This window comes from Ictalurus punctatus, chromosome 29 (genome assembly GCF_001660625.3).
Source record: "Ictalurus punctatus breed USDA103 chromosome 29, Coco_2.0, whole genome shotgun sequence".
NCBI lineage: Eukaryota > Metazoa > Chordata > Actinopteri > Siluriformes > Ictaluridae > Ictalurus > Ictalurus punctatus.
Genome location: NC_030444.2, coordinates 32,033 through 47,500, shown reverse-complemented (window position 1 = coordinate 47,500; position 15,468 = coordinate 32,033). Strand labels below are relative to the sequence as shown.

At 43.3% G+C, this 15,468-nt stretch overlaps 3 protein-coding genes across 7 annotated transcripts in view; 1 reads left to right on the top strand and 2 right to left on the bottom strand.

The window, feature by feature from the left end:
- Positions 1-5,599, bottom strand: part of ank2a (ankyrin 2a, neuronal) — a 42,381-nt gene extending 36,782 nt beyond the window's left edge. For all 3 annotated transcript variants that reach the window (XM_053677535.1, XM_053677536.1, XM_053677537.1), the window contains exons 1-3: positions 5,034-5,599; positions 294-395; positions 33-131 (exon numbers count right to left, since the gene is read on the bottom strand). In XM_053677535.1, coding sequence (XP_053533510.1) covers positions 33-131; positions 294-395; positions 5,034-5,108 — 276 coding nt within the window. In that variant the 5' untranslated portion in view covers positions 5,109-5,599. The remainder of the gene's footprint in view (positions 1-32; positions 132-293; positions 396-5,033) is intronic.
- Positions 5,600-6,368: 769 nt separating this feature from the next.
- On the bottom strand, positions 6,369-10,363 carry cd027 (upf0609 protein c4orf27-like protein). 3 transcript variants are annotated; one of them, XM_017460793.2, is made up of 8 exons: positions 10,267-10,362; positions 9,506-9,698; positions 8,039-8,219; positions 7,809-7,907; positions 7,518-7,665; positions 7,198-7,285; positions 6,937-7,109; positions 6,369-6,643 (listed from the first exon to the last, which is right to left on the bottom strand). In XM_017460793.2, exons 1-8 carry the CDS (start codon positions 10,306-10,308, stop codon positions 6,509-6,511), a joined length of 1,059 nt encoding a protein of 352 aa, XP_017316282.1. In that variant the 5' UTR covers positions 10,309-10,362; the 3' UTR covers positions 6,369-6,508.
- Positions 10,364-13,090: 2,727 nt separating this feature from the next.
- cxcl8a (chemokine (C-X-C motif) ligand 8a) lies at positions 13,091-14,210 on the top strand. The gene is made up of 4 exons (XM_017461117.3): positions 13,091-13,291; positions 13,518-13,635; positions 13,720-13,806; positions 13,978-14,210. The coding sequence occupies exons 1-4, from the start codon at positions 13,234-13,236 to the stop codon at positions 13,988-13,990; spliced, it is 276 nt and encodes a 91-aa protein (XP_017316606.1). The 5' UTR covers positions 13,091-13,233; the 3' UTR covers positions 13,991-14,210.
- The last annotated feature ends 1,258 nt before the right edge of the window (positions 14,211-15,468 follow it).

Sequence of the window (15,468 nt, the reverse complement as noted above, 5' to 3'; positions counted from 1 at the left end):
TGTGTGTGTGTGTGTGTGTGTATGTGTTGCACCTTGGTAGACGAGTTTACAGCTGCTCCTCTCTCCAGCAGCTCCTCCACCAGCTCCACATGACCTTCCTTAGCAGCGAGATGAAGTGCATTTAACCCATTCTAGACACACACACACACACACACACACACACACACACACACATAAACACACACACACACACACAGTGAATGGTACAGAACACACATATTCACTAAATTATGATTATTAGCAGATGGACTGTGTGTGTGCGTGTGTATGTGTGTGTGTGTGTGTGTGATTACCTGGTTACAGGTACTGATATCTTGTCCTCCCTTCAGAAGCTCCAGGACTTTCTCAATGTTTCCGGCTCTTGCTGCTCTCAAGAAACTGGTATTACTGTCCGACTGCAGAGACAACACACACACATACACACACACACATTTCCAAAATTATATGTATACACATGGCTGATTCAGTGATGGACACACACACACACACACACACACACACACACACATACAGCACAGAGCACAGACCACACCTAAACTACTAGAGACAAATCAATAAAAGATAAAAGCGTGGACTCCATATGATAATGACACACACTCACGCATTAGTCCATTAGCAGTGCAGAATGCTGTGTTGTATTTTTGTTCATCCACCATAACAAACTCTTCCATCTCTGTGTTATTGATTAGCCATGCCCCTCTGAGTGTTACAGGAAGACCTGATTGGTTGGTAATTAATTATTCAGAAGGTAAGCTTTGTCCTCAAGCTGCTGAACTTACAAACAGCTTCTGTCACACACACACACACACACACACACACACACTCAGAGGAACTGAGGAGGAAGAGGACCTGATGAGGAGGAACTGTCCTCAGAAGGACTGAAAGATTGAGATTGAACTATGGAGAATGAGGAAGCACTGAGATGAGATGACAACTGAGGAGGAACTGAGAAAGAACTATGGAGGAGGATGAATTGAGCAGGAATGTGGAGAAATGAGAAACTTAGAAGGTGGTGGAACTGAGGAGGAACTAAATCGGAACTGAGGAGATGGAACCGTGGAGGAAATGAGTCAGAAATGGATTTCTGTATCTGTGTTTTCTTCACATCTGCTGCATCAGATTTAAAACACTGATGTTCACCTACATGTACAAAGCCAAAAACAGACCTGAAGCCACTCATAACACCCCACTCCCCACCACATCCTACACCCCGCTCTGCACCCCACACCCCAACTCTGCACCCCGCCCTGCCCCCCACACCCCACTCTGCACCCCGCTCTGCCCCCCACACCCCACTCGGCACCCCGCTCTGCACCCCACACCCCACTCTACACCTCGCTCTGCACCCCACACCCCACTCTGCACCCCGCTCTGCCCCCCACACCCCACTCTGCACCCCGCCCTGCCCCCCACACCCCACTCTGCACCCCACTCTGCACCCCACTCCCCACCACATCCTACACCCCGCTCTGCACCCCACACCCCGCTCTGCCCCCCACACCCCACTCTGCACCCCGCTCTGCCCCCACACCCCACTCTGCACCCCTCTCTGCACCCCGCTCTGCACCCCACACCCCACTCTGCACCCCGCTCTGCCCCCCACACCCCACTCTGCACCCCGCACTGCACCTCGCCCTCTCCAGGATGTGGCCATTGGTTGTAAAAATAAATAATTCAAGAAGGCCTTGCATGGTCTAGCCTTGGGATTGAAATGATTTGAATCACAGTGAAGATTTGTGGAGTATCAGAGGAACCCTCATGACCTAGGGAAATTGACAATCTTAATATATAAGATTCACTATATTCACTTTATTGTCCTGTTCTGTGTATGTATTGTCCTGCACTCATCTCACAATGTTGTGTATTGCAGTTTATGCAGTCTTATGTACTGTTCTGTGTTGCACCATGATCCTGAAAAAAATACATTTTGTTCCAATGTGTATACACTATATAGAGGAATGACAATAAAAACCCACTTGACTTGACTCACTAGATGTGCTACATATCTACCTTTGTGTCTAATTATATGTAAACGTTGAATTAGCTTCCACTGTTATGCTGATGATACACAGTTGTATGTTTCAGTAAAGCCAGAGGACAGACAGCAGCTTAATAAAGTTAAGAAATGTGTAAAGGAAATCGGACATTGGATGTTGAGAAACCAAAAGTACTAAAGAACTTCTACTAGGACCACGTGCAGCTAGAAGTAATCTTTCTGATCTCACAGTAACTCTGGATGGTCTTTCTGTTTCATCATGTGCAGCAGTAAAAGACCTTGGAGTGATTATTGACTCCAGCCTATCATTTGATGCTCTTGTAGATAATATTACTAGGATAGTCTTCTTTCATCTCAGAAATATTTCTAAGATAAGAAACATATTGTCACTACATGATGCGGAAATACTAGTTCATGCTTTCGTCACCTCTAGATTAGATTACTGTAATGCCTTACTGTCTGGATGTTCCAGTAGGAATATAAATAAGCTCCAGTTAGTCCAGAATGCAGCTGCTAGAGTCCTCACTAGAACCAGAAGATACGACCACATCACCCCGATCTTATCCACACTGCATTGGCTCCCAGTGAAATCTCATATTGATTATAAAATATTATTATTAACTTATAAAGCACTAAACGGTCTTACGCCACAGTATATAAGCAAATTTTCGATCTTTTATGATTCACCACGCCTACTTCCATCAAAAGGTGCAGGATATTTGTTGGTACCTGGAATAGTGAAGGCTACAGCACGTGGAAGAGCTTTCTCTTATAGAGCCCCACAGTTATGGAACAGTCTTCCAATTAGTGTTCGCGACACAGTCTCAGTTTTTAAGTCCAGGCTGAAAACATATTTGTTTACTCAAGCTTTTTGTGAATAGCTTTTTTCTCAATTAAAGGAGCAGATCTAGAGGATCACAGGTGTAGAGTGTTGAGGTGAACTGGGATGTTTGGATGCTCTTGCCCTCCCACTTTCACACCTTCAACCAGGTGTGTTGATGATGGAGTGTCTGATCATCTTATGTCCCACGGAGCCCTCATGTCTGTGTTACCTTCTGGTTCTCCCTTTTGGTTACATTTAATTAAGCACTGCCTGACTTTACAGTATACAGTTATAGAAGAAAAATGATTCATAATCGCACTAGCTGGTGTCTCGAGTCTGGTTCCTCTCAAGGTTTCTTCCTCATATGATTTCAGGGAGTTTTTGATTTCATTAGGGATCGAAATCTAAATCAGTATCTGGATTTCTTTAAGGTTGACCTGTCACAATGTCCATTATGTTAAAAGTGCTACATGAACAAAACTTAAAATGAAATAAACTGAAGATGATATGTTTGTGTATTCATGTTGGAGCTGCACTAGCTAAACATCAAAGTAAAAGCTTAGCGTCAAATGTTGGTGGTTTGTGGTGTGTGAATACTTTTTCCCCTTAGTGTTGTCTTTTAAACATATCTTTGTTTATGCTTATAAATCACACGTTTGTTCATACAAATAATTGCATACAAAAAAAAGTCAACAGAAACATGCTAACTGCTTATCCATGCTCACTGTATGAGTACTATGAGGAGATGTTTGTGATGGAGTCTATGAAGCACGTCTGTAAGTTGCTGTGGATAAGAGTGTTTGTGACATTAAAAGAAAATGGCATTATAGAGGTCATAACTGAGATCAGCATTACTGTCAGCCAAATTCATAAGCTTTAAGTGCACATGCATAAATAAAAAGACAAGAGAAGCAGTCAGTAACAGAGAAAGCGGTTAGTAGCAGAGACTGAGACAGAGAGAAAGACAGAAAGAGTGAGACTGCTGAGTCATACATCATTAACCCAAGCTGGACTAAAGAGGGGGTGGGGCTTAATGCCATTTCCTGGAATTAGCGATGTTCATCAGAGTTCACTTTAGTGATTTGATTTGTTTGACTTACCAGTTCACCGCTGTTCGTCTCTGTGTGATTCAGCACTGAACAGCTCCAGTGTCACAGTTTACATATTGAGTGTTAGCATTAGCCTCTGATCATTTTAATGATGTTTGTTCTCTTCTCAGTTTCCACAAAGAAGATCTTGAGTAACGCAATCTAGTACTAACCATAATGTACTGCAAGATTTACATCCTTTAAATCACTTCAGGTATCATAAGTGTTTAAACACATCTGTTCCTCCAACACACTTTTACAAAATGAAACTCTTCCCACTGGGTCACTAACATTAGTGTCACTAATACACACACACACACACACACTGCTGGAAATCCTACCAAATACATAATGACGTGTGTGTGTGTTTATAAGACCACCAGTATAAAGCTGATAGACAGGTAAATGATGACACAGCAAACACACTTTCAATTACTCTCTCTCTCTCTCTCTCTCTCTCTCTCTCTCTCTCTCACACACACACACACACACACACACACACACACAGGGAGTGGCAGTGGAAATAGATATTGTAATTGTATTTTGTGGGTCTGTGTGTAGATGAGATGGTGCTCTGATAAGTGTGTGTGTGTGTGTGTCAGAGTACAGTCCATTACTGAAATCTGATTAAATCTGAAACCGATCTCCCCAACAGGAAGCTGTAACACTAACACACACACACACACACACACACACACACACACTCACACACACAGACAGAGTTTCTGAGGTATGACATCATCGCAAAGCAATAAAGTGCAGCATTCGGTTACACATTTATGACTTTGTGTAGAGTATACACAGACACACACACACACACACACACACACACACACACACACAGTAACCTTGTTAGTGTACACTAATCAGTAGGACATTTACTGTTATACTAGATTGGGACGTGATCGTGGGATGGATAAAGAACTGGAAAGTGTGTGTTCCATGTCAAATCCTCAGACACGCTGACCGCGCGCGGACACACACGGACACACACACAGAAGGCCCACAGCTGTTCAGTTGACACACATGATCAAACAGACACGAGTACGAGCCTCAGTCACCCGGCCAACGCCTCTCATCTCATCAACCATCCTCATCCCCGCACCCCGCATTCCCCCGCACTGACCTTGCGCACGCGGCCCTGATGCGGCGGGGATCCTCCCTCCGGCGAACTGCTGCACGAGGAGGCCATATTCTCCATCTTTCCCTCTCTCTCTCTCTCTCTCTCACACACACACACACACACACACGCCTTCCTTCACCCTTCACACACTCTCTGTCCGCGCTCTGATCACAAATGAGAAGACGAGTAAGGCTCGCGCGGCCGGTGGGAGCGTCCTCAGCTCCGGTGCATTATGATTAAGCGCGCGACCACGGCCTCTGTCCTTCTCCTCCTCTTCTCGTGTGACAGAGCAGAGCGCAAGCCTCTATAAGCGCGGGTGTGTGAATGTGTGTGTGTGTGTGTGTGTGTGTGTGAGAGAGAGAGAGAGAGAGAGAGAGAGAGAGAGAGAGAGAGATGAAATCTCTGCAGCACTTCACTGCTGCTGCAAAATGAAAGGGTGCGCGCGAGAGACGGATTATAATGAACTGAGGAAGAAAAAGAAAAGCAGTAGTGATGATGATGGACACGAGCTCAGACCGAACGGCACCGCGGGGCTCGTGCAGTTTCTTCACTCCCTCCCTCGCTCGAGAATAAAGCTACACACACGCACGCGCAAAGATCGATAAGGAAAGCTTTTAGTAAGAGCGAGAAAGACAGGATGTTGATGATGATGATGGAGAAATGTGTTCACTCAGCAACATAGACATTCATCATCTGAGACTTCCGGAGAAACTAAAATCCCCAAACAACCTGCACCACCTCCACCCTCTCATCTCGGGTGGGCAGGGGGAGGTGAGGTCCGGAGGGGGTGTTAATGGGGGAGTTTGAGACATTAACACATGAAGCGTAAGTTCAATAAATGATTAATGATAACCTACCCATTAACTCACTCACCCATTCACTCACCCTGGCACTCACTCACCCATTCACTCTCTCCCTCTCACCCACCCACACACTCACTCACCCATTCACTCTCTCCCTCTCACCCACCCACGCACTCACTCACCCATTCACTCTCTCCCTCTCACCCACCCACGCACTCACTCACCCATTCACTCTCTCCCTCTCACCCACCCACACACTCACTCACCCATTCACTCTCTCCCTCTCACCCACCCACGCACTCACTCACCCACCCTCTCACCCAATGGGATGGGACACCAGCTTATCACAGGGTACAGTACACACAGTGTACACACAGTACACACACCCCTGCAGGAGCTTCCATGTGACACAGTTTAGTCACATTCAGATCTACAACTGGTTGAATATGTGTGGGTGTGTGTTTAATGACGTTTTCAGTGGTGCTTATATGAAACATGTTACACAAACTGACATAATAAATGCCCACAATGAAGGTCACATTTAAATAAACTTTATTAAGCATTAAAAGATAATAAACACCATTCTCTCTTTCACACACACACACGTCAGATGACCACTGATGTGTATTTGTTCTGCCCCAAAATAAACACATACATGGACGTGACTCCACCCCCTCATTCAGCTGCCAGCTGATCAAGGTTGTCATGGGAACGGTTAGCAAGGTGAGTCTTTATGATGTCAGCAAACACTCCTCTCTGAAGCAGTGTGTATGCCATGGGCAGCAGCTGGCCAATCACCTTCGAGAAATACTGCATGCGCGCACACACACACACACACACACACACACACACACACACACACACACAAATCAGGTGTGTGCTGATCATCAGAGCCAACAGACAGACTGAAAGAGAGACAGAGGGATGATGCAGCAATTACACACTGTAACGTGTGTGTATTACAAATGTGTATTGTTTGTGTGTGTGTGTTGTGTCGTGTGTATTTTGAGTATCTGTTGTGTGTGTGCATTATGAGTGTGTATTATCAGTATGTGTTGTGTATGTATATTACAGTATGTAGTGTGTGTGTGTGTGTTCCTCACATGTGAGCCGTAACAGAAGAGATCGATGCCGAGTTCGAAGCCCATGCCGTAATCACACTCGTCATTAGCAAACTGCACGAACGTCATCATTTCCTGTAGAGGGGCGAAGGCTTTCATTCTCTCCTCATCATCCTCAGCTTCCACTATGGCCTTACAGATCCTCTTCAGTCCAGCTACACACACACACACACACACAGTAGGGGAATATTGAACATAAGGAATAGGGAATGTAGGGAATAGGGAATAAGGGTAAACTCGTACCATCAGTCTCAGGAAGCTCTCGATATCCCACATCGTTTTTATCCACAGGCACCACAATGCCGGCACCATGAAATGTCTTACTGACCACCTGATACACACACACACAAACACTATCAGAGCCACACCCAGTTTTCTAATGGTGTAATAGAGAGTGTGTGGAAACAGGAGAATGGAGTGAGCACCTCCTGCTGGATTTACAAGTTACAACACTACACAATCTGAATGTCACTCTTCTGCATTTATTATAGCGTGATTTGCATTTTAAAGTTTTTATACTGTAATTCTAATAAAATAATCACTCATCCTCAGTGTGTGTATACCTTCCTGTCTCTCTGCTTCATGGCTTTGGTTTTCTGCTCCAGTGGTAAACCCAGATGCTCCGCCTCCTTCTTTAACTCCACCTCCAATTTCTCCAGTGCTTCATTTCCCCGCCCACCTCGCTCACACTTCTTCCTGTCTATTAATAGCCTAAAATAGACAAAGATACAGACAGACAGCCCAAGACAGACAGAGACAGAAAGAGAGAGACAGAAAGAGAAACAAAGACAGACAGAGACAATATAACATGTGTAAATGTTGTGACCTTGTATAACACACCCACAAATACTTACAACACTGCAGCAAAGAGGTTCTCCCCCAACTGTGTGATGGTACAGCCTTTCTTTGCCTCGTTCTCCCCCACAAACACCGGCAGGGCATCAGGACTATCTCTACACACACACACACACACACACACACACACACACACACACACACAGAGTAAGGCAGACTTTCTAACAGTATCAGGTTTTTCACAATTTTATATTTAGGTGTGTGTGTGTGTGTGTGTGTGTGTGTGTACCTGTAATATCCCAGGTGCAGTTGAGTGGGCGTGTCCCCCTGGAGGACGGTCTGAAACTCAGGTGGGTCGTAGTAATGTCTCCAGTGCAGGTGAAAGTTGGGTGTTGACACGCGAGTGTGTTTACCACACACAACATCATACGGCCCAACTAACCGCACACCCACAGAGTCCTGTAGGGCATCTACACACACACACACACACACACACACACACACACACACACACACACACACACACACACAGAAGGGGATTAACAAAAGTGAAACTATTTTGCAAAAAATGCACATTTACTAATGTTGCAATAGAAAGTTTAGGGAAGATACATTTCTACAGCTGTCTGATATTAAAGCTAATAAACTGTTTCACGTTTCTGTGCAAGAATAAGGAAACTAGCTGGCTTTTCTGACTTAGTCAAAATATTTCAACAGACAACAGATAATTGATCAGTCTCTTCAGTGAGAGAGTATAGCCCCATGTTCTTCTTTTCAAATACACTTTTTGTGAAATGCTAGCTACACTGATCAGCCATAACATTAAAATCACAGGCAGGTGAAGGGAATAATACTGTATCTCGTTACAGAGGCACCAGTCAGGGGTGGGATATGTTTATTAGACAGCAGGTGAACAATCAGTTCTCAAAGTTGATTGTTGGAAGCAGGAAAAATGGGCAAGCGTAAGGATCTGTGCGACTTTATCAAAGTTTGTCATGGCTAGTCGACTGGGTCATAGCCTCTCCAAAACAGCAGGTGTTGTGGGATGTTCCCAGTGTGCAGGAGTTAGCACCTACCAAAAGTGCTCCAAGGAAGGAGAACCAGTGAACTGGAGGTGAGCCGGTAGAGGCATTGTGATGTTCTGGGTAATGTTCTGCTGGGAAACCTTGCGTCCTGCATTCACGTGGTGTTACTCTGACACGTACCACCTACCTAAGCAATGATCCAGACTAAGTTCATGGTGTTCACTAATGTCAGTGGCCTCTTTCAGCAGGATAACGCTCCCTGACACACTGCACACATTGCTCAAGAACGGTTTGAGGAACATGACAGAGTTCCAGGTGTTCACACGACCTCCGATTTCCATCTTTGGGTCATGCCGGACAAACAAGTCCGATCCATGGAGGCCCGACCTCACAACTTACAGGACTTAAAGGATCTGCTGCTAATGTCTTGGTGCCAGATCCCACAGCACACCGTCAGAGGTCTTGTGGAGTCCATGCCTCGACAGGTCAGAGCTGTTTTGAATGGACAAGTGGGACTTACACGATATTAGGCAGGTGGTTTTAATGTTATGGCTGACCAGTATATATGCTGTGAAATGAGTGAAAGCTTAATTACGAATGTTTTCATTAATTATTTGTACATTTAGTGATGCTGCAGTGACAGTGAGCTGTATTTGCTGCTGTCGTTCACTATCTCAGCCCTGCCACCTCACTGCATACCACTCCCCTACACCAGTGCGTGTGTGTGTTACCTTGCGGGTTATCCGGGCACAGTTGGCTGCAAAAATCCCAGAAGTGGTAGAAGTCGAGTGGCATACGTAGACTGTACAAATGCTCCACCTCCTCTCTCACCTGCTCAGGTACTGATGATTCCACCTTCTGATTAGATCCTGCCTCTGGCTCCACCTCTTCAGGCCGTGCCCGCTTGGTCTGTCTGTTCACCTGCTCCAAAAATGGAAAAGCACATTAACACACCAGGAACAGGTGTGCATATGAATATTAAATACTTGCATCTCCATGGGATTTCTCGCTGCCTACTTAGGGACCCTCCTCCTTAATGGAACACTGAGAGCATGCTGAAGTGCACACTACTGGATTTATTATAAATCCGAAAACCTATGATTATCCATGAATTTGTAAATTCATGAGCGTCATGAAGTCCCGCCCTCTGTAATATCACGAACTCAATTCATTCATGTTGCTGAATCGATTCGTTCAAATGAGCCGTTTCTGAAGAATAAACGGTTGAGGAATCATTACTGAAATAAGTACTGAATAAATATTTAATTCGAAACAGTACTGAACTGTATTTAAGCCCGTGAGCGTTAATAAGAGAACTGAGAGTAAATGCAGAAACGAATCAGTAACGTTATAACCAAACCGGAACTGCAGAACAGTAACTTGGCCAACATGACATTCCTTATCGGAAAATATTAGATGGTTTTTAGATTAAACTAAAGAAACCTGCTAAAACCATTACTGTGCATCAGCTCTGTGCTTTTTTTTTATTCACCTGTGCTGCAGATTTGGATTTTCTTTTCCCGCGCCCCGCCATGTTTCTCTCCTTTCTCTGTACGGAGCCTTCACTGACGTCACGACGTAAACCGTGCTAGTAGCCAATAGCAGAAGGCAGATCTACTTCCGGTTCCGTTTAGTTCGGCTTTTTTTTTGTAAAAATACAAAAATAAACGATATTATTATTAAATTATATATATATATATATATATATATATATATATATATATATATATATATATATATATATATATATATATATATATAATTCCCTCACAGATAACAGCGCACCAGTAGATTGACCATGTTTTTTTAATTGTCCTTTTCAGGAATATCTTATTCACAGCATATTTTAAGCAAAATATATGCCATTTGTACCGAAGATTAGACTGTTTTCCAGAGACTGTAATGAATTATTATTATTTATGTAAAGAACAATAATAAAGCTGATAAGACATCTTTGTTGTTGAAAAAGATCATTGATATAGCAGCTATATGACTGACTTGGTGAAAGAGGTATAATTTTGTGATAAACGTTTATTTTTGGATGCATGTGTTTTGTGTTTTTGTATTCACCTCTTGAAGAGAAAAAAAAGACAGCGCATCGAAAACAAACCGGAAATGAGACCACCACACGGTGGCAGCACTGCATCAGCTGTATATATTCCTTATTTTAAATAATGAATTATTAAAATTGTATCTAATATTACAGTATTTACAACAGAACTGATGGCTATATTAATAGTATAGAAGAATTTCTTTGATCAGACTATGATTTAAATATGATTATTATGTAATCCATCAGGTCCAATCAAAATGTAAAATAATCAGAGTGATAAGAAATGTTTTAATCCATCAAAGGCTTAATAATGACTTTGAAATATTTTTCAATCATGAAGAGAGAGAGTGACAATGTATAATTTGTATATGTGTGTGTGTGTGTGTGTGTGTGTGTGTGTGTGTGTGTGTGTGTGTGTGTGTGTGTTATGCAATAGACCACACTTCCTGCATGGAGTGCACACCATTTATATTCATCCAGAGTGGAGCGGATGTGAGAACAGGAATGTAACTGTCATACAGATGAGCATAGTGTGTGATCAGTATGTGTTTGTACGTTATTACTGATGTGTGGGAATTCTGTGTTTGCACAAGCATTTATTTACACTTTGGTGTGTGTGTGTGTGTGTGTGTGTGTGTGTGTGTGTGTGTGTGTGTGTCATTCAGGGTGTTTTCCCACAGTGGAATTAGTTTTAGGGTGTGATGAGGAAGTATGCTTAATAAACACTACTAATGATATAAAAGTAAATACTTGAAATAATATACATTGTAAATACGGTTAATAGACTAAATAAATGTAATAAAGTCAGGGTGTGATCTGTATTAAAGTTAAAGTTAAACTGATAATTGTGTTTGTGTATTTAAGGTGGATGTCATATCTATGTCAACAACATTACTATATAATACCTTTATGACCATTCCACTGAAAATGATTTATATAAGATGCTAATAATACGGGAAATGTTATTTTGTCTTATAAAACAAGATCTTATTTTTCTCCTCCTGAAGTCCCCATCAACTCCGTGTCCATGATCACCTCCATGTCCCCGTCACCTCCATGTCCACATCACCTCCCTCTTCATGATCACCTCCATGTCCCCCTCACCTCCATGTCCACATCACCTCCATGTCCACATCACCTCCATGTCCCCTTCACCTCTATGTCCATGATCACCTCCTTGTCCCTTTCACCTCCATGTCCATGATCACCTCCCTGTTCATGATCACCTCCATGTCCCCCTCACCTCCATGTCCATGATCACCTCCATGTCCACATCACCTCCATGTCCCCTTCACCTCTATGTCCATGATCACCTCCATGTCCCCTTCACCTCCATGTCCATGATCACCTCCATGTCCCCATCACCTCCATGTCCCCCTCACCTCCATGTCCCCTTCACCTCTATGTCCATGATCACCTCCATGTCCCCTTCACCTCCATGTCCCCATCACCTCCATGTCCCCCTCACCTCCATGTCCATGATCACCTCCATGTCCACATCACCTCCATGTCCCCTTCACCTCTATGTCCATGATCACCTCCATGTCCCCTTCACCTCCATGTCCATGATCACCTCCATGTCCCCATCACCTCCATGTCCCCCTCACCTCCATGTCCCCTTCACCTCCATGTCCATGATCACCTCCATGTCCCCATCACCTCCATGTCCCCCTCACCTCCATGTCCATGATCACCTCCATGCCCCCGTCACCTCATGTCCCCGTCACCTCCATGTCCCCTTCACCTCCATGTCCCCATCACCTCCCTGTTCATGATCACCTCCATGTCCCCATCACCTCCCTGTTCATGATCACCTCCATGTCCCCATCACTTCCATGTCCCCAGCACCTCCATGTCCATGATCACCTCCATGTCCCCATCACCTCCATGTCCCTGTCACTTCCATATCCCCGATCACCCATCATTCTCAGAATTCCAGCCTCTAACATCTCCAACCACTAACCTCCAAACCTGGATCCTTCAGCTTGTCATTTCCTTCCTGCACACACACACACACACATACACACACACACACATACACACACACACACACACACACACACACACACACACACACACACACACACACACACACACAGATTTGCATATAATCAGGATGGCTGAGTTGAAGGTGATGATTTCATCGCTGTGATCAGAAAGTTTTGTGTCATCACAAACTTCCCTCACCACAGAGTTGCGCAATACACAATGACACACACACACACACACACACACACACACACAAAGGGCTATAAAATCTGCGCGCAGTCTCAACACTCTCATATGCTCACACACTCTTACTTTCTCTCACACACCTGATACAGATAGCAGAGGACACGCCTACAACTGAGATTTAGCGTGAGTGTTAGAATTAGCATTAGCAATAACATCTTTGAGTTTTTAAACATGAACTGCAGGACGGTTTTTGTCTTTGTGCTCCTGGCCTTCATCACCCTGACAGCAGGTAATGCTTACACACACACACACACACACACACACACACACACACACACACACACACACAGTAACTCCACAGCTTTAATATCCATATCACTGGAGTTAATGTACACTGTAATTTGGGATGTGGCATGTAATTGCTCACACTGTCATGGTGTTTATGATGTTACTGATGTGTGTGTGTGTGTGTGTGTGTGTGTGTGTGTGTGTGTGTGTGTGTGTGTGTGTTACAGGAATGAGTGTTGAGCCACGGTGTCGCTGTAGTGGGCTTGAGAGTCGTCGTGTTGGGAAACTGATCGAACACGTTGAACTTTTTCCTCCCAACCCACACTGCACACACACTGAGATCATGTGAGTCTCCTCACCTACACACTAATCATGTGTTAATGATTGAGTATAAACAATAATTTCTGTGTGTGTGTGTGTGTGTATCAGAGCCACACTTAAGGGCAGCAGTCAGCAGATCTGTCTGGACACTAAAGCACCATGGGTAGTTAAGGTGATTGCGAAGATCATGGCAAAGTAAGTTTCTCTCTCTCGCTCTCTGTCTCTCTCTCTCTCTCTCACACACACACAGACACACACACATACACACATACATGCACACACTCACACAGACACTTTAATTTACAGCAATATTTCAAATGGTATTTGAGGCACTGTATTAATTTGTGCTTGTTTTGTGTTTTGTAGCCATTCGCCCTGAACCCTACAAGTCTAACCTGCACTATGTTGAGTGTGTGTGTGTGTGTGTGTGTGTGTGTGTGTGTGTGTGTGTGTGTGTGTGTGTATGTATGCATGTGTGTGTATGTGTGTGTGTATGTTTAATTGTCTGAATTAATATGTGATATTTATTTTTATATTTAAATATTTGTCATTATTTATTGTCATGTTGATTTTTCTATTAAAAATGAATCAGAAATACACTCTGTGTCTGACAGCTCTGTTGTGATGTGATGAGTTCATTATCTTAAGATCTTAATATCATTATTATAATTATAGAATAATGATCCAGGCTATAACCTGTTTGTTATTATTATAAAAATTCAACAAACCTGTGAACACTCTTAAAAATAAATGTTCTTTAATGTTTAATGTTTCTTTAAATTTATTTATTTATTTATTTATTTATTTATTTATTTTTTAAATAGCACCATAGGTTCTGCAAGAACCTTCTTCTAGTCAAGAACCATTTTTCATTCTATAGGGCTCTTGAGTTGAGCTGTATGGTTCTTTGGAAATTAAAGAAGTTCTTTATGTTTCATTATAGGTTCTTCAGATCAGTGTATTGTTTCTTCAAAGTATCATCTCTTAACAGGTTCCTTAAAGCACTAACTAAGGATTTATTATTTTTATTTATTTAATTTTTTTTTTAAGAGAACTTATGATAACATGGACCCATTGGGCACTGTTGTGAAGAACCATTTGCGGGTTCTTTAAAGCAGTGGTTCTCAAAATGGGGGCCACCAGATGGCACCAGAGGGGGCTGCATAGAAATTCTAGAACTTAAAAAAATTATAATAATAATAAAAAATGTTTTTAAAAAAAATCAGTTTTACCTGTATGTAAGTCAGCATAGTCAACCTTTGAACTATGATGTACATAAAAATGAGAAATATGAACAGAGGCAAAATGTAGTCCTTAGCAGCAGTAAAATGATATCAGTGACCTTAGAAATATTGAAACATGCCCAAACGTGACAGAAACATGTGAAGAGGTTGTCCATAAGTGTCCGTGAGATGTCAGTGAGACCACTTTATTCAAGATCCTGAGGGCCTGCAGGTAGATACTGTTCTTCAGTCTGAAGGTTCTGGATTGAATGCTGTGATACAGTCTGGTAAACAGTCTGTCTACTGGGTGACTGCGGTCTGTGGTGATTTTGTGAGCTTTCCTCAGACATCATGTTGGGAAAATGTCTTGTAAGGCTGGACGTTTGTTGCCAATAATGAGTTCAACTGCTCTCACAACTCTCTATAGGGCCTTGCAGTCACGGAGACAGACAGTCATGCACCCAGTCAGGATGCTCTCAATGGTGCATTTGTAGTAGCTGCTTAGGATTTTGGGGGGACACCAAACTTCCTGAGACTTCACAGGAAATAGATTCGCTGATGAGCAGATGTCAACACTGTCTAAGTGTGAAGGGACCAGGTCAGGTGGTCAGTGAGGTGCACACCAAGGGACGTG